The sequence below is a fragment of the Larus michahellis genome, chromosome 23 (genome assembly GCF_964199755.1).
Source record: "Larus michahellis chromosome 23, bLarMic1.1, whole genome shotgun sequence".
Classification (NCBI taxonomy): domain Eukaryota; kingdom Metazoa; phylum Chordata; class Aves; order Charadriiformes; family Laridae; genus Larus; species Larus michahellis.
This window is the reverse complement of record NC_133918.1, coordinates 307,493-330,233: the sequence shown is the minus strand read 5'-3', so window position 1 is coordinate 330,233 and position 22,741 is coordinate 307,493. Positions and strand designations below refer to the sequence as shown.

At 63.5% G+C, this 22,741-nt stretch overlaps 1 protein-coding gene across 4 annotated transcripts; it reads right to left on the bottom strand.

The window, feature by feature from the left end:
- Positions 1–2,200: 2,200 nt before the first annotated feature.
- MKNK2 (MAPK interacting serine/threonine kinase 2) lies at positions 2,201–14,749 on the bottom strand. 4 transcript variants are annotated; one of them, XR_012584487.1, is made up of 16 exons: positions 14,628–14,749; positions 14,300–14,535; positions 12,067–12,148; positions 11,807–11,908; positions 11,556–11,653; positions 10,519–10,598; positions 9,952–10,025; positions 9,765–9,869; positions 9,386–9,441; positions 9,013–9,108; positions 6,775–6,969; positions 6,498–6,662; positions 6,352–6,395; positions 5,339–6,069; positions 4,964–5,060; positions 2,201–2,519 (listed from the first exon to the last, which is right to left on the bottom strand). XR_012584487.1 is itself a non-coding variant. In XM_074565799.1 (14 exons), the coding sequence occupies exons 2-14, from the start codon at positions 14,345–14,347 to the stop codon at positions 5,802–5,804; spliced, it is 1,413 nt and encodes a 470-aa protein (XP_074421900.1). In that variant the 5' UTR covers positions 14,348–14,535; positions 14,628–14,749; the 3' UTR covers positions 2,201–5,801. The 4 variants fall into 4 exon arrangements, 1 of the variants encoding a protein (XP_074421900.1); XR_012584486.1 differs by having other exon boundaries at positions 4,964–6,069; XR_012584485.1 differs by having other exon boundaries at positions 2,201–5,060.
- Between the last annotated feature and the right edge of the window lie 7,992 nt (positions 14,750–22,741).

Here is a 22,741-nt window from a genome sequence, read left to right as displayed (position 1 = left end):
CACAGAGTCCAGTTGGAGGCCTGTAACCAGTGGTGTCCCCCAGGGGTCAATACTTGGTCCAATTTTGTTCAATATATTCATTAATGACCTAGATGAGGGGACAGAGTGTATCCTCAGCAAGTTTGCTGATGATACCAAGCTGGGAGCGGTGGCCGACACTCCAGAGGGCCGTGCTGCCATCCAGCGTGACCTGGACAGGCTGGAGAGCTGGGCAGAGAAGAACCAAATGAGGTTCAACAAAAGCAAGTGCAAGGTCCTGCACCTGGGAAGGAAGAATGCGAAACACCAGTATAGGTTAGGGGCGGACATGCTGGGAAGCAGCTCTGAGGAGAAGGACCTGGGGGTCCTGGTAGACAGCAAATTATCCATGAGCCAGCAGTGTGCCCTTGTCGCCAAGAAGGCCAATGGCATCCTGGGCTGCATAGGGAAGACTGTGGCCAGTAGGTCGAGGGAGGTCATTCTCCCCCTCTACTCGGCACTGGTGAGGCCACAACTGGAGTACTGTGTCCAGTTTTGGGCTCCCCAGTTCAAGAGGGACAGGGAACTACTGGAGCGGGTCCAGCGTAGGGCAACCAAGATGATTATGGGACTGGAGCACCTCCCTTATGAGGAAAGGCTGAAAGAGCTGGGACTCTTTAGCCTGGAGAAGAGAAGGTTGAGGGGGGACCTGATTAATGTTTACAAGTATCTAAAGGGTGGGTTTAAGGAGGACGGAGCCAGGCTCTTTTCAATGGTTCCCAGTGACAGGACAAGGGGCAATGGGCACAAGCTAGAACATAGGAAGTTCCGTTCAAATACACGGAAAAACTTCTTTACGGTGAGGGTGACAGAGCACTGGAACAGTGCTGGAACCACTGGAACCCCCCACAACAGGGAGGTTGTGGAGTCCCCTTCTCTGGAGATTTTCAAGACCCGCCTGGATGCAGCCCTGAGGGATGTGCTTTAGGCAATCCTGCTTTAGCAGGGGAGTTGGACTAGATGATCTCTAGAGGTCCCTTCCAACTCTGAAGATTCCATGATTCCGTGATTCCGTGGCCACAGAGGGGGGGATACCAGGACCCCAAGATCGCGCAAGTTCTAGGTTTGTGTAGCTGGTGGGAAATACCAGAATATTCCACTGTCTGAGCTGGGCCGGAGTGCAAAAGTACCCGCTGAAATTCAATTATCTCAGATTCTATAAGGAGCAATTCTCGCGAGCCCCTTGGAGCTCTCCTGGCTCACAGGGGCTGATGGCCAGCACCCTCCCTGAGTCAGGAGCCACTCAGGCTGACAGCCCCAGGGTTAGACCAGGGCGAGTCAACCCCTCTCCAGTCTCGGTCACTGCCCGTTGAGGAATGCCAATGCACTGTATTTACTCTAAACTCAGGGAAAAGGGAAATTTTTAATTATAGGCTAGCTTCTTTCATCCACATCTTCATTTTTACGCGTCTGATATAGACACTAGCTTTACAGAACGTGGACGTTCTTCTGTTTGTAGGAGTCAAAAGGGCGCGAGAGGCACCCACTACTAAGAGATCTTTGATCCCAGCAGTTGGAGACCCACGTGCGCATGCTTAGAAGCTTTTGCTTATATGTATTAACTTGAGTTATATGCTTTTGCTCACAGGTGTATGTATTGATTTGGGCTACACCTTATAGTCAGTCAGTGCCAATCTTGTCATCTTCAAATCTGTAATTAAGTCGCCGTTCAATTATTTTGTTAAATCATTCTGTAAATCAGTTAATGATTCAGTGGTGCTGAAATTCAACCTCTTGATCTCCTTCAAATCATTAATAAATTTTGAATCGCTGCTAAATCATAATATTTCCATCTGCAACACCCCTCCACAAGCTGACAGATAAGGGGGGGGTGGAAAACGGGCCGGGGTCTCAGCAGTGGGCAGCCTCTGTGCCGCTGTTTGCTGCTGGCAGAGGGCACGGTGCTGCACCGTGACCCTGCCTCCCCCATTTGGGAACTGGGCAGATCACACCATCCCGCTGGGAAAAGTGAGTCAGGGCCGGAGCCGCTGCCAGCCCCTAATCCTGGCATCCCAACCCCGCAGCTCCAGCCCGGGCCCCGGCCGCCCTCCCAGACCCCTTAGGACCAGCACCGAGCTGCAAAGGAGCTGGTGGAGACTGGGAAGGACGACCATGGAAGAGCCCTTGGATTGAGCCCTGGGGGAATTCACTTCCCTCCCCCCAGTCCCGGCCCCCAGCCACATAGGTCTCAATGCATTTTTATTAAATTCTTACAAAACAGAATACAAAATTCTGGCATCAACAATTGTTATAAAGGAAAACTTCAATTCAGCTGTATCAGTTCACCTGGTACATACAGTAAAGTGCTTGTTTTTGTGTTGTTGTTTTTTTTTTTTCCTTTTTTTGTCAGTTTTTTTTTTTTTCTTCCCCATTTTCATTTTTACTTTCCAGCCAGCCCCCGAGTGGAGACTGCCATTGTACAAACCAACAGCGTGTTAACGTGACTCTTGTCAAACCAGCTTTGGCAGTCTTCATCAGTTGTAAAGAGGAGAAAGTTTCTCCTGTTTTGATAAAAAAAGAGTTAGCTTCACAGTAAACGTTTCTAACCAGTTCTAAGTCGAGTTAGTCAGCTGAAGGAAGGGCAGGGGGGAAAGAGAGGAAGCCAAAACGCTTAAAATTTCCAGCTTAAAATAAAAAACCCCCAACTTTTCAAAGTTGATTTCCAAGACAGATGCTCTATAGTGGAGGAAAGGCTTTGAAAGAGGAAGAGGAGGCAGAAGGGTGTTGGCAAGAGGGGTTCGCTGGTGCTGGAGCCCAGGTCGGGGAGCATCTGTCTGGAAAACCACCCCGGGAGAGGCACTGGCAGTGGGGAGGGGAGGTCCAGCCCCGGCACGAGCATCTCCCCAGCCGGCCCGCTGCGGTGCCGGCCCCACGCTGCCAAGGCACCCAGGGGTGCCCAACACCACCACGAGTGAGGACTAGAGGCATTTCAGAGTTGATCCCCCGGCTCTAAAGGCATTTAAGGACGCTCTCTAAACACAGGGCCCCTGCCACGCACACACCACAGCTGCTGGGGGGGGGTCGCCACCCCAGTGACACGGGTCCCGCCCCCTCGAGGGGAACCCCCAAACCAAAATGCAAAGCCAAACCTGGGCTGAGCAACCTGCAAAGAGCTCAGATGCTTCACCCCCCACCGCACCCGCCCCCAGCAGGTCCATCCCCTCCATGCAAACACCCGCAGCACCCGCCAGCATCCCCGGACGAGGACAACCATGGGGACGAGCTCCCGCACAGCGCAGGTGGCCCAGGCCCTGCGCCAGCCATCAGGAGAGTGTGTGTGTGTGTACGCGTAGATATGGGATAGGTCTTATGCGTGGGAAGAGGAGGGAAACTCAGTTTGCCAATAAAAGCACAGGGGGGACAAAAAAAATTTCAGAGACAGCCCCCCGCCAGCCCCTTCCCACAAATTTTTTTTTCTTTAAAAAAAAAAAAAACAAAAAAAAGGCTGCGGCGTGCAGCATTAACAATAGCTTTCACAATACCAGCTCAAGGCATCGCGTACTGTACATCATTCAAGTATTTCTTAATATAAGACAACAAGGAATTATCTACAACTGATAAAACAAAATAAGCTATAAAAAGTAACAATGTACAATCAAGATGGATTTTTTTTTTTTTTCCTTTAAAGGAGGCCTCTCCCGGGTATCCCGGTGCCTGTGGGGTCCGGGGGGGGGGGGGGGCCTCCCCTCACCACTGCCCCACTCCTCCCCACACTGTGCGGTGGGACTGGGGGCACCGGGGGAGAGGGAAGATCTCAAGTGCAAGGTGGTTGTGGGCGGGGGGGGGGGATACCTGCCCTCCCTGGAGGGGGGGGCAAGAAAAGACAGTCCCTGCCCCAAACTCCATCAACACCCGAGATCACTCACACACACCTCCCTGAAACAAAAAACCCCAACATATATTGCATAGTATTGCTGTCAGCAGTCTTAAAATAAAAATGAGAACTCCCCCCGCCCCGAGACAGGGACTCTCTTCAGCTGAAGACCCAGGGAAGTCTCTTCCCCAGCTCTAAGAAGCTCCCAAAGCCTTCCCCTGCGCATGCGACTGGCCGAGGCTGCTTTGCAAAAATATAAAGCCCAAAGCATTGAGTTTTGGAAGGGAGAGGAGACGGCTAACGGAGGGGGCACCCTCCCTCCCACTGCGCTGGCCTGGGAGACGCAGGGAGGGCAATGGGCGCAGCTCGGCAGCACCCAATGGTGGGGAGCGGCGGTTTGGTGTGTGGGGCAGGGGGTGTTTGGAGGAGCTGGAGACCCAGCACAGGCACCGCTCACCCGGACAGATCCAGCCCTGCGCGGCAGAACCCAAACAAGGGCCTCGTCCCAATCCAGCATTCCGAGTCCTTTCCCTACTCGCATTCTCTCCCTTCCCCGAAGCAAGCTCCGAGGAAAGGGCAACATCACGCATGAACACACATGAAGATGGATGCACACGCAAGAACACACATGCACATGCGTGAACACACACGCCCGGCTCTCCCCCGTCAGCCCTGCACTGACCGGGCGCTGCTGCCCAGACCCCAAACCCTCCAGCCCCACATCCTGGGCTGCTCTCCTGCACCGGGGCTGCCGCCAGCCCGGCCACTTGCCCACTGGCATCCCTTGGCACCCTCCCTGTCCCCAGACCCTCTGCCACAGCAGCCTTGGGGCCAGCCCGAGGCCATGCCAGGTCACATTGCCCTGCGCCAGGTCCCAACACCTTTTAAAGGGGTGTCCTTCGCTTTCCCTGCTATTCCCAGAGGGGTTTTGTGGGGATTTTTTTAGCTGCTCCGGCCACCCTGTAGACCTCAACCTCCTCTTGGGCCTCCACGACGGCAGAGCCACTGGCGAGCAGCCCCTCTGAAAACAGGGGTGCAACACCCGACCCGGCGCAAGAGCACAGCCCCAGACACCCATGCATGTGTCCTGTCCCGTGTCGTCGTCGTCCCCCCCCCCCCCCCGGCTCTGACCTTGCACCCAGGGAGCTGCTGGCAGGAGCATGGGAGGAAAGGAAGACATTTCTCCGTGCCCTGTAGAGAAGCACAGCTAGCAGTTTAAAACGAACAACTAAAAAAAGAAAAAAAAAAAAAGGGGGGTGAATAGCTTATTCTGGAAACGGGCTGCCGAGGAGAGAGGGTGGTTCGGTGGGACAGGGCACTGCTCCCTCGCTGGCACCATCTCCCCAGCCCAAGCGGTTCCCTGCACAACACCCACTGCGTCCCCACAAAGCGCAGCCGGGGACATCCCCAAGCATGGGACGGAGGGGCTCCCCGCACCCAGTAGGTGCCTCTTGGGCCCCTGGGAGGGAGGGGGTTGTGGGATCTACCCCAACATCGGAGAAAGACCTGCAGCTCCGAGGGGAGGGACGAGGTTAAAACGTGACTCCCGTTGTTGAAAACGCGACCGAGGGTCTTTTGTTCACAGTATGAAATGAGCTGAAATCGTCAAAGCAGCCGCGGATACAAAGAGTCCTTTGGTGTCCGGGAGGGGGGAAAAAATGTCAGAGGAGAAACCAAGAGTCGGGAAACAAAAGTCCGTGTGTCTGTCAGATGTTCTTGAGTGTGCCCTGCGTGAAGCAACCTCACGCTTGATTTAATACCTTAAAAAAAAGAAAGATCTTAAACAAACCCTCCCACCCCCAGACCTACAAGATCAGCAAAACCTTGGAAACCAGCCACAGGGATGAGTCCTGATCTTGTCACTAGCCAGAAACGGTGGGGTTTTGGGTGGTGGGGGGGGCAGGGCGCGGGGAAGAAAGAAAGAAGGAGGAAGAGGGACACAGGGTACAGCAGGTCCGAGGGGCACAGCTCAGGCTTGGTCGGCCACCAGGACCAGTGGGGCCACCAGGTGCTGCCCGGCAGCCACCGCCTTGGCCAGGCTGCTCTTCTGCCGCCGCTTGGCCAGCTTGGACTCGGAGGGGGGGGAGAGCTGCATGGCCCGTGAGGTAGCTTTGATGATGATGGGTCGTGCTTCCTCCTCCGCCTCCTCCTCCTCGTCCTCGTCATGCCGTGTCAGCTGGCGGTTGACAGCGATGGCCTCAGCGGCGAAGGAGGTGAGCTCTTTGGCACTGCTGTTCCTGCGGGGGAGGCAGAGGCTCAGGGTGGGATGTGAGGCGGGGGGCAGGAGGAAGGTTGGGGGTCAAATATCGGGGCGTCCCTCCTTGCGTGCACACCACGCCAGACCCGTCAGGCACCAAACCACGGCTTGAACCCGTATCACGTGCTGCAACCGCTGCCCAGACAGCAAGAGCTGCAGCAGAGAGCAGCCCACTGAGGCCAGGATTTGGGGGGTAGGGTGGGGCTGGGACATGTTGACGCCCCCCCCCCTCTTCCCACATCCCAGGGCCACCCACACTCACCTCTGCAGGATGATGGGGGTCGGCAGGGTATTGTCTGGGGCGCACTGCAACAAAACGCAGGCGGTCAGAGATGGGCAGCCCACGGGGGGGGGGTGTCCCCCACCCTGGCTTTGGGGAGCGGAGTCGGGGGGGGGCACAGCACTCACCCCCTGCACCCAGGGGTGCTCCAGGACCTGGGCTGCGCTGAGTCGCTTCTTGGCATCTCTCACCAGCAGCTTGGAAATGAGGTCTTTGGCTCCGAAGGAGATGTGCGCCCAGTCCTTGTCGGGAAACTCGTACTTCCCCTCCTGGATGCTCTCGAAGAGCATGTTCTGGGGTGGGAGGATGGGAAAGAAAAACAAAAAAAAAAAAAGGGGGCTGAGCCGGGAGCGGTGCTGCCAAATCAGCGGCGGGTTTCAGCGACGCCGGGGTCCCCCCGCGCACCTGGCAGGTGTGACATGCCTCGCCCCGGTCCCAGCCACAGTCAGAGCCGCAGTGGCCCACGAAGGGGGGGTACCCGCTCAGCATGATGTACAGGATGACGCCCAGGCTCCACAGGTCACAGCGCTTGTCATAGATGGATGCCTCCTCGTTGAAGGCTTCCACCACCTCTGGGGCCATGTACTCAGCGGAGCCGCACTGTGGAGAGAGGTGGGGGTGGGTGAGCCCTGGCATGGGGGGCTCAAGGGACAGGGGACCAATGGGACACAGCTGTGCTGGCTAGGGGGGCCTGCACCCCCTGAAATCACAGACTAGTTTGGGTGGGAAGGGACCTTAAAGCCCACCCAGTGGCACCCCCTGCCCTGGGCAGGGACACCTCCCACCAGCCCAGGTTGCTCCAAGCCCCCTCCAACCTGGCCTTGAACCCCTCCAGGGATGGGGCAGCCACAGCTTCTCTGGGCAACCTGGGCCAGGGGCTCACCCCCCTCACAGCAAACAATTTCTGCCTCACATCTCATCTCAATCCCCCCTCTTCCAGTTTCAAACCCTTCCCCCTTGTCCTGTGGCTCCCCTCCCTGCTCCAGAGTCCCTCCCCAACTTTCCTGGAGCCCCTTTAGGGACTGGAAGGGGCTGGAAGGTCTCCGCGGAGCCTTCTCTTCTCCAGGCTGAACCCCCCCAGCTCTCTCAGCCTGTCCTCCCAGCAGAGGGGCTCCAGCCCTCCCAGCATCTCCGGGGCCTCCTCTGGCCCTGCTCCAACAGCTCCGTGTCCTTCTGCTGTTGGGGGTCCCCACGTGCAGGCAGGAGTGAGGGTGCAGACCCGGCTGCTCCCCAGGTTTGCTCCTGGCAGGGCAGACCACCCCTGCTGGGTTTCTCACTGAGCCCTACCACACGCAGGGGATCTCACAAACCTGCTACTCCAGGGGTCACCGAACTCTGGGAGGGGCTGCCACCCCCCCAAAAAGAAAAAAGCCTGAAGGGGTGCAACCCCCTCCCGGGGCAGAGCACCCGGCGAGGCCGGACCCACGCTCCGCAGCACCGCCAGCACCACCCAACCGGCTCAGTCCCATGGCCCAGCAGCAGCCGCAGAGCGCCGCAGGCGGGCGGTGGGGCCCTGCCTGCTCCCTGCCTGCGGCGGGCAGGGCCGCCGGAGCAGGCGCAGGATCCGGCCACGGAGGAGGAGTTCAGAGTGATGCAAGGCGAGGCTGGGGCCGTTCCCCCAGCGCTCCCAGGACTCTGGGGCTTTCCAGCGCACGTGACCCGCAGCCCACACGGGCCTCGTGACCAGGGGAGAGAAAAAGCTGCAGCCAGCAGATAATCACCCCGTAACATAACGAGAGGCCTCCTAACGAGAGTCCTCGTCAGCCCCAGCAGCTGATGCCACCGCAGGACAAAAAAAAAAAAAATAAAAAAAAATAAACCCCAACCACCTTTAACCCTGCAGGAACAGGGCAGCCCACCCCCATTGCTGAGACTGAGGAAACTCAGGACACCTCAGTAAATCAGCCCCTGCCCCAGGAAGAGGGTAAATGCAGAGGAACAGGGGGGCTGGGGTATTTTGCCACCCCCCACCCTTGTGCACCCCACATTGGACGGGCTATGTCCTTCCCTGCACGTGAGCACCCCAAAAACACTGGGGTGCAGGGCAACACCCTGCAGGGGCGGGGGGGCTGTTGCTTGCGATAAGTGGAGTGGGGCTTTCCATGATTTGGTGGGGGGAGGGGCCCCACACTCAGCATCCCCTCCCCAGAAAGTGGGGTGGCTCCTGGCAACATGGGGGTCCCCCCAGAAGATTTCAGGGTGTCCACCCTGCGAGGTCTGCGAGCAGCACCCCACAGCGGGGAGGCCGCAGCTCCCTCTCACCCACCACCGGGGGGGGTGGGGTGTGTGTTAGATCAGGGGCCCCCCCCTTGCCTGACCCACTTCTCCCCACGAGCGCCAGCCTCCGCGCAGCCGCCTCCGCCGGGGCCGGCTGTTGCTAAGGCTCAGGCAGCCCGGGCTCTGCGCCAGCCCCCCCGCCCCCCCCCACCTTATGTAACCGCATCTCGCCCGCCGCCGCGGCGGGGGGGGGGGACACGACACACAGCATCAGCCACGGCAGCAAGGGGCAGGGCAGGGTTCCGCATGCAGACCTGGCCCCCAAAGACTATAGGGCAGTGGGGGGAGGGCCCCCCATTGCCAGCCCCCCCCCCCGCCCCCCCCAAGAACAGTTCCCTCCCCCATCCCCAAGGTTCCCACGCTTACGGGGGTGAGCAGCTCCGGGGTGGAAATGGGGGAGCAATCGCCGTTGAGTTTGATGCCGCTTCCCAGGTCAAAGTCGCAGATCTTCACTGGGGAGACCTGGGGGCGTGGGGGGGGGGGGGGGTAAAAGGAGTGGTCGGTGACACCCCCCCCCCCCCCCCCCAGCAGCCCCCTGGGGACCCGCAGCCTTGCTTTTGCACCCCCGCTGCTTGTAACGCCTGGTTGTATCATGCTTCACACCACCCCGTCGGGGGGGGGTCCTGTGCCTCCCCCCCCGGCAACACCCCTACGCTGCACCCCCCACCCCGGGCAGCACCCCCTTGTACCTCCCCCCCCCCCCCCCCCTATACCCCCACCCCAGCTGCCCCTGGATCACCTGGTCCGGGCTCTCGCACAGAATATTTTCTGGTTTTAGATCCCTGTGTGCGATTCCTGGGAGAGGGGGGGAGAAGAAGAGACAATAAGGGCAAAAAATGCCCCCCTCCACGGCAAGATGTCTGGGGGTGGCTCACGGACCCCTCCCTCCCCACCCCAAATCACCACCTGCGTCGTGGCGAAGGGCAAAAAATTGCTGCTGGCCCCGAGTCCCGGCCAAACTGGAGGAACCGGCTCCGCACCACGCGAAGCCTCACGATGCGGCTGGGCCTGATCCTGCGCAGCCGGGGCCGGGACTGTCCCCGAGACAGGAGGATGCGGGGAGGCAGCACCCACTGGGGGAGAGCACGGCAGCACCCACCCGGGGCGTCCCAGCTCACCTTTATTGTGCAAAAAGTGCAGGGCACTGGCAATATCCTGCACCACCACGCTGGCCTCCAGCTCGTTGAAGTGGCGTCTCCGGTGGATGTGGGTCAGGATGGAGCCTGTGGCCAGGTGAGAAATGAGTGTGGGGCTCGTGGGGGGCTCCCATCCCCCCAGCTCCCCCCGCCCCAGCACCGCACTCACCCCCTCGCATCTTCTCAAACACCAGGTAAAACCTCTCCTCCTCCTCGAAGAACTCAATCAGCTCCAGGACGTTCCTGCAGGGACACCAGCATCAGCCCAGCGTCCCCCCAAAAACCTCCTGGGGTCCTCCCGCTCCCTGCAGCCCCCACACCCCCCGGGGGGGGCGGGATATGGGACAGGAAAATTAGGTTTCCAGTGATTGAAACCACACGGCCGGGGGCCCCCCGGCTGCATTCCAGGGGGGAGCGGGACTGTCAGCGCCCGGCTCTGCTCCCTAATTGCTCGCAGACCCTCCTCCTGGCTCGCTCGCCCCTCGCCAGAAACGGCCCCGCTCCGCAGCGCTGATGGCAAACGCCGCCGCCACGGCTCGGCCCCCCCGCTCGGCACTGCTCCAACTTGGCTGCCATGGCCCCCGTTGTCATGACAAACCGTTTAACGGGGCGAGGCCAAGGGGAGGGCTGCCTGGCTGCAGCCCACGGGTGTCTCGAGCGTCAGCCCGTTCTCAGCCTACTCCCCACAGTCACTGGGGGTGGGGGGGACAGGGACACGATGGCTGCCCCGTGGTACCTGTGTCCCTGGCACTGATACAGCATCTCCACCTCGCGGAAGACCCTGCTACGGATGTGTCCCAGGCGCTTCTCGATGATCTGAAATGAAAATGGGGGGAGGCTCAGGGCGAGGCACCAGTATCGGGGTGGGGGACACACACAGCTGGCAGCTGCTGTACCCCCACCCTGCCGGTGGCTGAGGACCCCCAGGTCCGGGCAGAGGCAGGCAGGGGGTTCCCGAAGGGGTTAAGGCAGCAGAACAGGCTGTTCCTGGCGGCGGTGCCAAGCCGCTCCCTCCTGGGGCCTCAGCCAAGGCGAGGTCCATGTGACACCCGAGCCCTGGCAGCCGAGAAGGGCGCTGGCACGGCAGGTGATGGGTAGATGGGCCACAGCATGCACAGGGGGTCCCCACCCAGAGGGGAGAGCAGGATGCTGCCCCCGGCCCTTTGGGGCACACAGTGCACCCTACTGCCGTGCAGCCCTCCCTCCTACCTCAGTTTCCCCCCAAAGCCCCCCCGGGGTGATGGGGGAAGCCAACAACATTTGGCCATGGGGCCCGTCCCAGCCCCTTTGTGCTGTGGCCAGGAGCCAGCAGGGTGCGGGGCTGTGGGACCACCACCCCTGACCCCAAAAGCAGCCGGCTCCTCCCAACCCCCTCCAGCGCCCCCATGCTCACAGGGGCATGGAGGCCCTCCCAGGGCGAGCGGGACTGGCCACCCTGCTGGCACCACATGCCCCTGCTTGCCCCAAGTCCCCAGACACGTCGCAAGTGTTAATTTAATCTCCCGACTGCTCTAATTTACAGGCAGAGGAGCATGGCTAAGGGGGTTGACCAAGGACCCCGGAGACAGGTGGTGGCAGAGCACAGTGTGCCACCTGCACAGCCCCATCCTGCCGCACTCCTGTCCCCTCTCCTTCCCCTCCAGCACAGGAAACTGTCATCCTGTGCCAGCGCCGCACAGTCACAGGAGAGCCCGAAATGCGGAGGGTGGAAAGGGAAACTGAGGCAGGAGGTGGAGGGAGCCGGGCCTGCAGCCCTGAGCAGCAGAGCTTTACCTTCACCGCGTACTCCTTGTTGGTGATGAGGTTAACGCAGGACTGGACTCTGGCATGGGCCCCTTCTCCCAGCACCTCCTCCTGCAGCTGGTAAACATCTGGCAGGGGAGAGGTCGACTGAGCCGCTGGCCCCACCACAGCGTGGGACGCCACGGCCATCCCTCTCCCTGGGCTGTCCCCAAGCCTGGGGATGTCAGGAGGGCCCCAGCCCTGCTCCAGGTTGGGGGGGGACCCCCGGCAGCCCTGCTCACCTTCAAACCTGCCGGAGAAGCTGTCAGTGGCTCTGCAGCGCTTCTTTTTCTTGTTCCTTTTCTTGGCATCAGGGATATCGATGGGTTGACTTGAAGGCATGTCTGCGCCGGAGCAAAGCCACCAGGGTGAGTCACCCCCATCTGCCCCATGCTCCCCCAGCATCGCTACCCCGGGGGAGTGCAAAGGGCCACCATCCCGGGGATGAGGATGGGAGGACCCCCCCCGGGATGCAGCCCTGCGGGAGGCACCCGCAGCTCACCGGGTCGGGACGGGCACTCGAAGTTGAAGACGGGCTCCAGGTGGTTGGACTGGTCGAACTCCAGGTCAAAGGGGTTTTGTCCCTGCGGGGGCCAAGAACCAGAGTGAGATGGCAGCCACCAGATCAGCTGCTGCCGGCTGCCCAGCACAGAGCCCACCCACCCCACCAGTGCGGGACACGGTGCTGCTGCAGGAGGGACCTGGCGAAGTCCCAGGGAGAGCCATGGGAAGAGGAAGAAGGGTTTGACCACATCTCCTGATGGGGATGGTGCTGCCGGGTCATGCCTCCATGCCAGCTGCCCCAGGGATGATGAGAGGGGCTGGGGCCACCTGCACCGACCTGACCCAACCCCAAATCTCTACCCAGACCTGAGCTACAGTGACGGGGGAGGAAGAAAAGCCACGGGGCAGGACGGGCTCCAGAGTCATGGTGCCGCGTCCTCCTGGCTCCCCACAAGGTCACAGTGGGCCTGCTTAGCCCTGCTCCGGTGACTGTTGTGCCCCCTGGGCTGTGGGACACCTGCGACCTGGCAGGACCAGGCCCTACCTCAACTCCTCCCTGCGCCCCAGACTGGGGAAGGGCACAGGAAACGCTGCCACCCCCACCCCAAACCCCGCTGGCTCCAGTCTCAGCACCCCAAAGGGGACACGGGAACCCTCTGCCCCCCACCGTGGGACGGGGCAGCACCGGGGTGCCTGGCCAGGGAGGCGAAAGGGCCCCATCCTCTGCAGGGTTACGAAATCTGCTTGGGTGGAGGTGGCAGCTCCCAGCGGCATTCCCAAACCCGCCCCGGTGCCCCGGCCGGCTGCCAGCCCCGGCGCAAGAACACCAAACCCCAGCCACCGCCGCCAGAAAACGCCTGTTTACTGCCAGGGCAGCCTTGGGGGGGGTTGGGGGGAGAAGTGGGGGGGGCAGAGAGGTCCCCAGGGTCACACCCGCTCCACGCCCCCCCCTCCCCACCCCAAGCACCACTCCAGACCTCTGGGGCCAAACCTGCACAGCGTTTTGCCAGCTTCCTCCCCGCAAAAAAATAATCTGAATTTGCAGCGTCGCCCTTCAGCTGCCAGCCCCCCACCCCCCCGCCCCGGCCAGGGGCCAAGGCCCTGTGTCAGGGTGGCCGCTTTCCTGGGATGAGCAGCTCTGGCCCGTGTCCCTGCACCGGGGGCAGGATGAGGCCTCCCGGGGCGGGGGGGACACGGGGGGCCCTGCCAGCTGCCGCAGCACCGACACACAAAAGCTTTGGGGGATGGGAAGTGCGGGGCGGACGCTGCGCACTGGCTCCATCAGCACATCCGAGGTGTCCCCGTGTCCCCAGTCCCCAGCTGCCCGGGGGGAGGCGGGGCGGGGAGGGAGACAAACCCCAGCCAAAAGCCTTAAAAACAGGATTAGGTGTCAGCTAAAATAAGCCGGGCAGGTTTCGGGTGAGCTCCCGGCATCCCTCAGAGCACCGGGAGCCAAACTAAACAAAGATCCCACGAAGCCGCTGTGCCGCAGGCGGGACAAGAGCCGGCATTGAGGGGAGTGGGACCCGGCAGGATCGGGCCCCCACCCCCCCACCCCCCCACCCCCCCCACCCCCCACGGAGCACGACAGCGGCCAGGAGAGACGCGGTGTGACAGGGCTGAGGGTGTCCTGGCCACCCCTGGGGGGCCTGAGAACGTGTGTGCCCGGATCCGGCCCTCGCACAAGATGTTTGCACAACAGGTCCTGAGCCCCTGCAACCCCCCCCGACCCCCCCGGCTGCGGCCCAGCACCCTGCTCGCAGATTTGGGGTGCAGCCACCCCCACCCCACGGGGGACCCCCGTGGGAACCGCAGGGCGAGCGGAGCCTGGATGCAGCACCCCAGCGCCCACCCAGGGCCGGGATGGGGTGGGGGGGGGGGGGGCTGCGGAGCCGACCCCCGGGAGCACCCCGACCCCGGGGGGTGGGGTGGAGAACAGGGGGGTCCCGCTGCCCGCTTCGGGTGGCACCGCCCCGGTGCTTCCCTCCTTCGGGGGGAGTGTCGAGAAGGGGTGGGGGGTGCGGCGGGCAGGAGCGGTTCTGTCCCCTTTCTCCCAACCCCCCCCCCCCCCCCCCCCAAAAGCAGGGGATGTGGCGCTGAGCGCTGCAGAGCGCAGGATCCGGTCGCCGCGGGCCCGCACCGGCCCTGCCCGCACCCCCCCGGAGTCTCCCCGAAGCATCCCCCGAGCTCCCCCCCCCGGAGCATCCCCAGGGAGGGGAGCAGCCCCTTACCTTGAAGGAGCGGTGGAAACCCGGGATCTCTGATTTCTTCTGCACCATCTTGCTGCGGGGGGCGGGGGGGGGGGGGGCGCGGAGCGGGGGGGGGGCGGTGTTGCTGGGAGAAATGGGAGGCGGGGGAGGCGATAAAAAAAAAAAACCAAAACTAAACGGGGCGGGGGGGGGAGGGCGGGAAGAGGGAGGCGGAGGGACGGGCAGAGCCGGAGGGGAGTCCGGGGGGTGGCCGAAACCTGCGGGGAGAGTTGCGGGGGGATGGGGTGTCAGACGGCTGCGGCCCCGCACGGAGTCCGCGGCCCCGTCCCCCCGCCCCGGCGGCGCTCACCGGCGCGGCCCCGCAGAGCCGCCGCTGCTGGTGGTACCGCAGCCCGCACCGCCGCCCGCACCGCCGCCCGCACCGCTCCGCTCCGCTCCGCGCCGCCGCCGCCGGGAGGGGACGCGCTGCCGCCGCCCCCGGAACCTTTATAGCGCCGGGGACCGGCCCGGCCCGCCCCGCACCGCCCCCGCCTGTCGCCGCCCCGGACACCCCCCGCCCTGCGCTCCGGGACGGGGACACCCTCCCCCGGCACCCCCCGGGGACACCGACACCCCCTCCCGCCCCGGGGACACAAACACACCCCCTGCACCCACCGGGGACGTCAACACCCCCCGCCCGCTGCACTGGGGACACAAACGCACGCCCCCGGAGCCCCCTCCGGGGACACAAACAACCCCCCCGGCACCCGTGGGGGACACCGACACCCCCACCGGGGACACGAACACACCCCCCCCGGGCACCCCCCAGTACTGCACCGGGGACACAAACACCCCGCCCGGCACCCACAGGGACACGAACGCCCCTGCCGGGCACCCCCCCCCTGCACCGGGGCACCCCTCTCTGCTGCTCCGGGGACCTGGACACACACACACCACCCCCCATCCCCCCCCCGGGCACCCTCCTGCGCTGCAGCTGTGGACGGGGACGCCCCGCCCCCCCGCGGGGCCCCCCGCACCCCCACTGCCGGGCATCCCCCTGTGCTGCAGTCAGGGACAGGGACACCCCCCTGGACAACCCTCTGCACTGCAGCCAGAGACAGGGACACCCCCGGTCTCCCCCCCGCCCCCGCACTGCACCCCGAGACAGGGACACCCCTCAGACCCCCCTGCACTGCACCAGGGGACAAGGGTCCCCCCCTGAGGCACACCCCCCTACCCAGTCACAGGGACAGGGACACTCCTGGGCAACCTATACTGCACCCAGAGACAGGGACACCCCAAGTCGTCCCCCCCCCCCACTGCACCCCAAGACACGGGCACCGTCCCCTGCACTGCATCCACAAGCAGGGGCACCCCCCTGCACCACACCCCGAGACGGAGACAGCCCTCCCCACGCCAGGGGACAAGGACACACACCAAGCACAGGGAGCGGGACACCCCCGGGCACCTTATACTGCACCCGGGGACAGGGACAGCCCTTGGGGTCCCGCCACCCCCCCAGGGCCAGCGACACCCCTTTGGGGGTCTCCCCCTGCACCCGGGGACACGGACACTCCGGCTCCGTGTGCACTTTCTGTGGCCCCAAGGCTCAGGGCGGGGGGGTGGGGGCCAGCCCTGACCTGCCCCCAGCCCACACATGCCACAAGCAGGGCAGTGCTCAGCCCCACAGCCAGGCCTGCGCCAAGGCGGGGGGGACAGGGCACGGGGTCATGTCCCTCTGTCCCTGCAGGCCACCGAGGCCCTGCTGCATGCGGTCAGTATTGGGGGGTGAGGGAGGGGGATTCGGGAGCAAGACCCCCAGTCCAGGCTTGGTGGCACCATGGGAGGCCGTCACCGTGTGGGTGTCCGTTGTTCTCCCCCCTCCCCCGACACCCCCCGCCTCGCGTGACGCCAGCCTGGGCTGAGAACAGACGTGCTCGTTGCGCCGAGCGGCAGCACTGGGGCCAATGGCTGCGGCACCGCGGTGCATGACTTCACCGGCCGCGCTGCGCATTGGCTGCTCGCCACTGCCGCCATTGCGCACCCAGCGGGCCACCCCCCCCACCACCCCCCACCCCCGTTTCGCTGCAGCCACCGTCCCCAGGGCGCCCCACGTCAGACACCCCCCCCCCAGCCACGCAGCCCCTTGGCCTCACCGCCACCCTCTGCCCCCCCTTCTCCTCCTCCCCCCGCTGTTTGGGAACGTTTTGCTGCGGAATTTGCAGCCCCCCCCAAAGCCACCACTGCTATCCTGGTGTGAGGCCACCGTGGTGGGGGCCTGGCCAACCCCATATCTGCCTTAGGCCCCCTCAAATCTGCCAAAATTCCTGCTTTTCCCAGGCCCTGGTGCCCGCTCCTGCTTTCAACCTGGAAAAACCAGACACCCGGGCCCTTTCTGTATTAGCGCTGCTAACTAGGGCTCCCCAATTAGACCAGGCTGGCGTGGGGGGGGCAGACGTGGTGCTGCAGGACAGGGGGGATTTTCAGGGTTCTGGCTCCCAGGGTAAGAGGAGGGACAGGGGACAGGGACAGTGCCACGGGGCGCGCTGGCCGCTGGCACCCGTCGGACGACTCAGGCTGCGGCAGCAGAGTCACATGCCTCCAAAATTGCGCACGCTGCCATGTAGGTCACCCAGCCGGTAATGACAGGGCAGCAGCGCCTGCACCCACAGCCCGGGGGGCCACCCAGGGGTGCCCGACGCGGCGGGGACAGCTGGGACCAGCCGGGAGCTCACCCAGCCCACAGGGTCCCCAGTGTCACACGGGGTGCCGGAGTGCCCGCGGCCATGCTTGCCGGCCGTGCGCTCGCTGCGTGCGCGCTACCTGTTTGCTGTGAGCTTGCTGCACAGGCACTGCATGCTCTCATGTGCTGGATGCATGTCCTGTCACCTGCATGTCACCTGCATGTCACCTGCATGCTCTGCATGCTTGCTGCATGCTCACCGCCCGCTATGAGCTTGCCTGGGGGCCCTTGCATGACCTCTGCGTGTTTGCTGCACACCTGGCACACGCTCTCTTTGTGCTTGCTGTGCGCTCTCTGCACGCTCTCTGCATGTCTGCATACTCTCTGCGTGCTCACGGCATACTCACTGCGTGTCGCCGTGCTCACTGCTTGTCGGCGCGCTTGCTGCATGCTTGCTGAACGCTCGCTGCATGTCTGTGCGCTCACTGCACGCTCACAGCATGCTCACTCCCGACTTGGTGCTTGTGCTCCACACTCACTCTCCCTCCGCTCCCTGCACGCTCCTGGCTCCCCGTGCACTCTGCACGCTCGCTGCGCGTCTGCGCGCTCACTGCACACTGAATGCACGCTCGCCGCATGCTCCCTCCGTGCTCATCACTCGCACTCTGTGCTCGCTCTTCGCTCCCTGCACGCTCCTGGCCTCTCTGCACACTCGCACCTCGCTCACGGCACAGTCACCGCACGCTATCAGTGCGCTGCCTCCCGCGCTGTACCCCCTCTGTGAAAGGCCCTGACCCAGGCGGTATCGGGGTGACGCCGGCGTCATTCAGACTGGGACCGGGGGTGGCAAGAGGCAGCGGGGCGCGAGGGGCGGCTTCCTCCGGCTGCGGGGCCGCAGGCGAGGTCTGCAGCCAGGCGTGATGAGAGCGTCGGGTCTCAGGCTGACAGGGGCAGGGAGCGAGTGGATGGTGCCATTTGGCCGGGGGGATCCTGCTGGTGCAGCGTGCTGCGACTTTGGCCACCGGCACCCGGGGGACAGGCACCCGCGTGGGGCTGGACGCTGCCTGGCAGCCAGGCATGCACAAAAGCACACGTGTGTGCGAGGGCGAAGCAGGAGGAGGCAGAGCATCACCTGTGTGCCCGGCGCATGTGCACACACACACACACGCACACGCAGGTGCAGCCCCTCCGGGCACAGCAATGTGCCGGCATGCGATTGCCCGAGGGCTGGCTCCCACACGTACACGCGTGTGTGCGCGTGCACACACACACACACACACACATGCACTGCACACATGATCATGCCGGCACCATCCCATGCGTGTTTTTTGCCTGCACAGGTGTTCGTCTCGGTTCTTCGCTGTGTTTCCCTGGCCCTGCGCGGCTCGGCAGATGCAGGATCCGGACAAAATGCCCCGCCGGAGCCCGACCCCACTGCTTCCCTCCCAGCCTCCCCCTTGCGTGTGTATTTTGGGGGCTGGAGCAGGGGGTCCCACACTGCACACCCCCCCCCCCCCCTCACAGCAGCCCTTGCAGATGTGGGGCTGCAGCAGGTCCCCGCTGCGGTGGCTCCAGCCGTGGGGACACACGTGTCCCCAGCAAACCCACAGGCAGTGGAAGGGGCTGCGACGGTGCCTGGGGAGAGGCAGCTCATGGCCTGCAAAAGAGAAACACGAATTTTGATGCATTTGATGCCACCCACCTGCTTGGTGGGTGCTGAGACCCCCCCAACCCTCCTCCCTCTGCCTGATGGTCACATCCAGCATCCCGGTGGCAGCAAACCCGCCGTGCCCTACTTCTCGCTGGCATCCACGAGTGGCGAAACCCCCCCGGGGTGGCTGTGCCTCTGCGGCATCGCCTGTTCCCGCCCCCCCGGTGCCACTGGGAGGGGGGTCCCCGTGGCTTGGCGGAGCCCCCCACGCTGAGACCGGCCGAGAGAAAACAGGAAAGCGAGCAGGGCTGTGCCGGAAGGTGGCTATTGTTGGTGCGGGGAGTAGAAGGAGCTGGAGTTGGGCCGGAGGCCACTGCGGCCACCCTGCCCACCCACCACCCCTCCAGCGGGTGGCACAGCCCGCTCCGAAGCCACCCACGGCTGCCTGATTCCCCACAGGACGTGGGTCGGCCCCGGTTCCGGCAGGAGCAGTGGTAAGGCGGCTGTTCGTGGGACACGCGGGGCTTCCTCCCTCCCTGCTCTGGTTTGGAAGGGAAAAAATAAAATAAATCCTTTTTCCTGGTGTTATTTCCCTGGCCCAAGGAGAGCCCAGCTTGCCTGCCCTGGGAGTGGGAGGACTTGTAGCCCTGGCTCCGTTTCAAATGAAAAATCTTGCAAAAAACCTGGAATTTCCTGCCGGGCAGAAACCCAGAGGTTTGACTCTCACAGCGCTGGTTCCGCTGCCGGGGCGGGACGGTAGGGACAAGGGACACGGGGGACACGCGCACGCCCAGGGCACGCGCAGTGTCCGTCCGTGCTGGCCACACGCCAGCAGGTCCCCAGCCTCCCTCCTAGCCATGACACAGCCAGGGGGGATTTGGGCAGCTCCCAGGGATCCCGGGTGGGTCTGACCCTCCAACCCCAACTCCCACTGCCAGGACGGGACACTGGGGCTCCAGCGCACCCCCAGGTCCCAGCGGTCACCCCCCCACCACCACTGTGGGATTTTCCCCAGGGAGGTGGCCCCAGTCCCTCACTCCCGGTCTGCTGTGGGGAAGGGGCGGGGGCAAACCCCGCTTGGCTTTCACAGCTCCTGCTTTGCACCTGTATTTTGGGGCTGCCCGGGGACCCCCAGGGCAGAGCTGCCCAGCCCAGCCTGTCTCGGGGACAGCGGAGGGACACAGCCACGAAGTGAGGAGGGGTGGCCATGCTGGGAGCAGGGAAAGTGGTGCCGTGCCTCAGTTTCCCCAGCTGGAGGAGGTGCTGTGGGGTTCAGGAGCAGCTGTAACCCCCAGCTGGAGCAGCTGGGCCATGCGGCCCCGAGGGAGGGCACAAACACACCCCAGGGTGATCTCCCCCCCAAAAAACCTTCAAGTGGAGAAGCCAGTTCAGTAGGGAGCGTCCCCTGTCCCCCAGCAGCCCCACGGGGATGTGACCAGCACTGGCTCCACCACCTCGCACTGGGCAAAGCCCAGGGGACGAGGAGATGGAATCGTTGGGGCTGGGTCAGGACCCAGCACAGGCATCTGCAGGGAAGATGGATGGAGTCACCGCGGGGAGGGGAACCCCAGCAGCCCCCGAAACCAGGGGCAGGAGCTCCGGGGGCTGCGGTTTCAGGGTGTCTGGGGAGAAGGGCAGGGAGCGGGCTCACGCTGTGCTGCAGTGGGGGTCCCAGCTGGTCACCGGCAGGAAATGGGCAAAGCATTTCCAAGCAGCTTTTAAACACCCCGGCTTCTTTTCACCCCCCCCTCCATCCTCCAAATTCCCCGGGAAGGGATGAAACCCGCAGGCGCCGTGTTACCATGAAGTGGCCCCGGGAGTTGGGGACGTGGAGGGAGGGGAGAGGCAGGCTGGCACGCCACGCTGTTCCCTAGAAGGAGCAGAGAAAGTCTCAAACCACCAAAAAAAATTACCCCTGCTCCATCGCGGTTTGAAAAGGGCATTGAAACCGCAGCGGGGGCCTGTGCACCCCAGGTACCGGTGGCCTTGTCCCAGCAGCCTCTTGGGTTTGCAGGGGATGTTGTTCGCCAGGAGCAAAAAAATGAGCCCAAGGCCCCTTTCTTTAACCGCCGCTGGCAAAGGGCGTGCTCCCCACTCCGGTGCTTTCCCAGGAGGGCTGCCGGGTCCTGCCCACGTTCCCGGCACGGGGATGGGGAGCTGCTGGCTGCCGGCCTGGCAGCACTGTCCGAGGGAGAGGGGAGCGCATGCCACACTGGTGCCCATACCCTTGTCCCAGGAACGGCTGCCGCCTCCTCCAGGGAGCCCCAGAGCCCAAAACCAGAACGGGGCCACCCCAACACCCTGTGCCCGGGAGGAGGCGGGTGGTGGGTCAGGGCTGTGGCGTTGCCAGGGCCCCCCCCTGGGGAAGGATCTGGCCCCAGAAGCATCAGCTGTCCCGGGGAAAAATATAAAGCACATTTCAGAGCGCTTGGAAAGCTGCCGGCTGCCCGTTCAGGGACAAGGGATGGAGGAGCAGGCGGACACGGGGCTGCCAAGGTCTGGGGGGGCTAAGCGCGATGGCAGAGCTGTGCGGGCACATGTCCTGTGCCACCCCATGCCCGTTTCCCCAACCCCAAAGGTGCAAGGGGGGATGAGCAGGGGACGAGGCAGCAGCTCCTGGGAGTGGGAAATGCAGCCCGTGGCCCCTCCAGAGGGGGGTCCATGTCACGGCTCCCCAGCGATGGTGCAGCCGTGAGACACTGCCCGGAGCACTGGGGAACAGCATCTCCATGAGCCGCCCCGGCTGGAGCATCACTGCAACGCCCAGTGATGCTCCGAGCAGGATCTGCTGCGTGGGGAGGCAGTGGCAGCCATGGACATCCCCGTCCTCACCCAGCGGGGACGTGGGTCCCACACAGACCCCATGGACATCCCTTGGCTGAAGCCATGCGGCTGCAGATGCTGCAGGAGCCCCCAGATCCTGCTCCCTAGGGCTGGTTTCTGTGGGCCACCGCAAGCGCTGCCCCTGCTCCCCAGCTTCAGAAACCAACGGCCAATTTGAAGCAAACCCTAATGAGAACTGAGGTCCTGAAGCTCCCAAGCAACTCGACATTTGGGGGCTGGAGGAGCCCAGCAGGGAGAGGGCACAGGGTGAGCGATTGTTTCCTTGGGAGCAGCAGGCAACACCATGCTGAACCAGAGAAAATAAATATTTCCCTTTGAACATACGGCCACAACAGAGCGCCCTGCTGCCTGTGAGCCCCTGCCCGCTCCAGCTCCAGGGCAGATGCCATCTGTGGCGTTCGGGAGGGGGGTCCGCCCCGCAGAGGGGAGGCCACCTGAGCCCCGGGCACGGTACCTGCTTGAATGCAGATATGCAATTCTCCTTTGGGCTCTCAGAAAAGTTTTCATGACACCTCAGGTCTGTGGACCCCACCAGCACCCAGGGAGACGAGCGGTAAAATTACGGACAGGTCCTGGTCCCAGCTGAACTCGCTCCGCCAGGCTGGGCTCAGCCCCAGGTGCTTGCTTGCAGACTTCGGCTCGCTTGTGACGAGGCGGCTGCGGCTCCCAGGGTGGTAAAACATCAGGCCCCCACACGGAGAGATGAAAGCTGGGTGCTGCCCAGGCGGCAGAGGGGAAAAGGCGGAGGCAGAAGCGGGGAAAGGCCGAGCGCCGGCTGTGGTGGCTCCGCAAACCTGTCTGGGCAACATCCTGCACTGCTGCATGAGGGAGGACCCCGGCGGCTGCTTCTCCCCTAAAGGTGCTTTTCCTCTTCCTCCTCCCCCCTTGGCTGAGCCGGTCTCATGTGGAAGCAGCCAGACCCTTCCCCAAACTAAAGGGAGGGAGGGCAGCGGGAGGCAGCCCTGCGGGTGACAGCCGATAGGTGCCACACGCCCCTGGACGTGGCGCTGACAGCATCCAAGGTCGGCGTGAAAGGGAAAGCGGATGAAAAGCGACAGGAGGTGACCTGGCCCAGCTCAGCACCCGCTCCAGCCCCACCACAAGCCGGCACCGGGGTCCCTGCGGGTCTGTGCCCTCCCCTGCGTGGGCACAGGGGCTGGGGGGGGATTTCTGCACCCTCTCCCAGGCAGTGGTGGGTCTCAGCTCCATGGGGGGCTTTGTCCATGGCACTGTGGGGCTATACCGCACCCTCTAGTGGCACCCAGCCAGGGGGCGACATGGTTCCAGCCGAGCTGCACCCACAAAA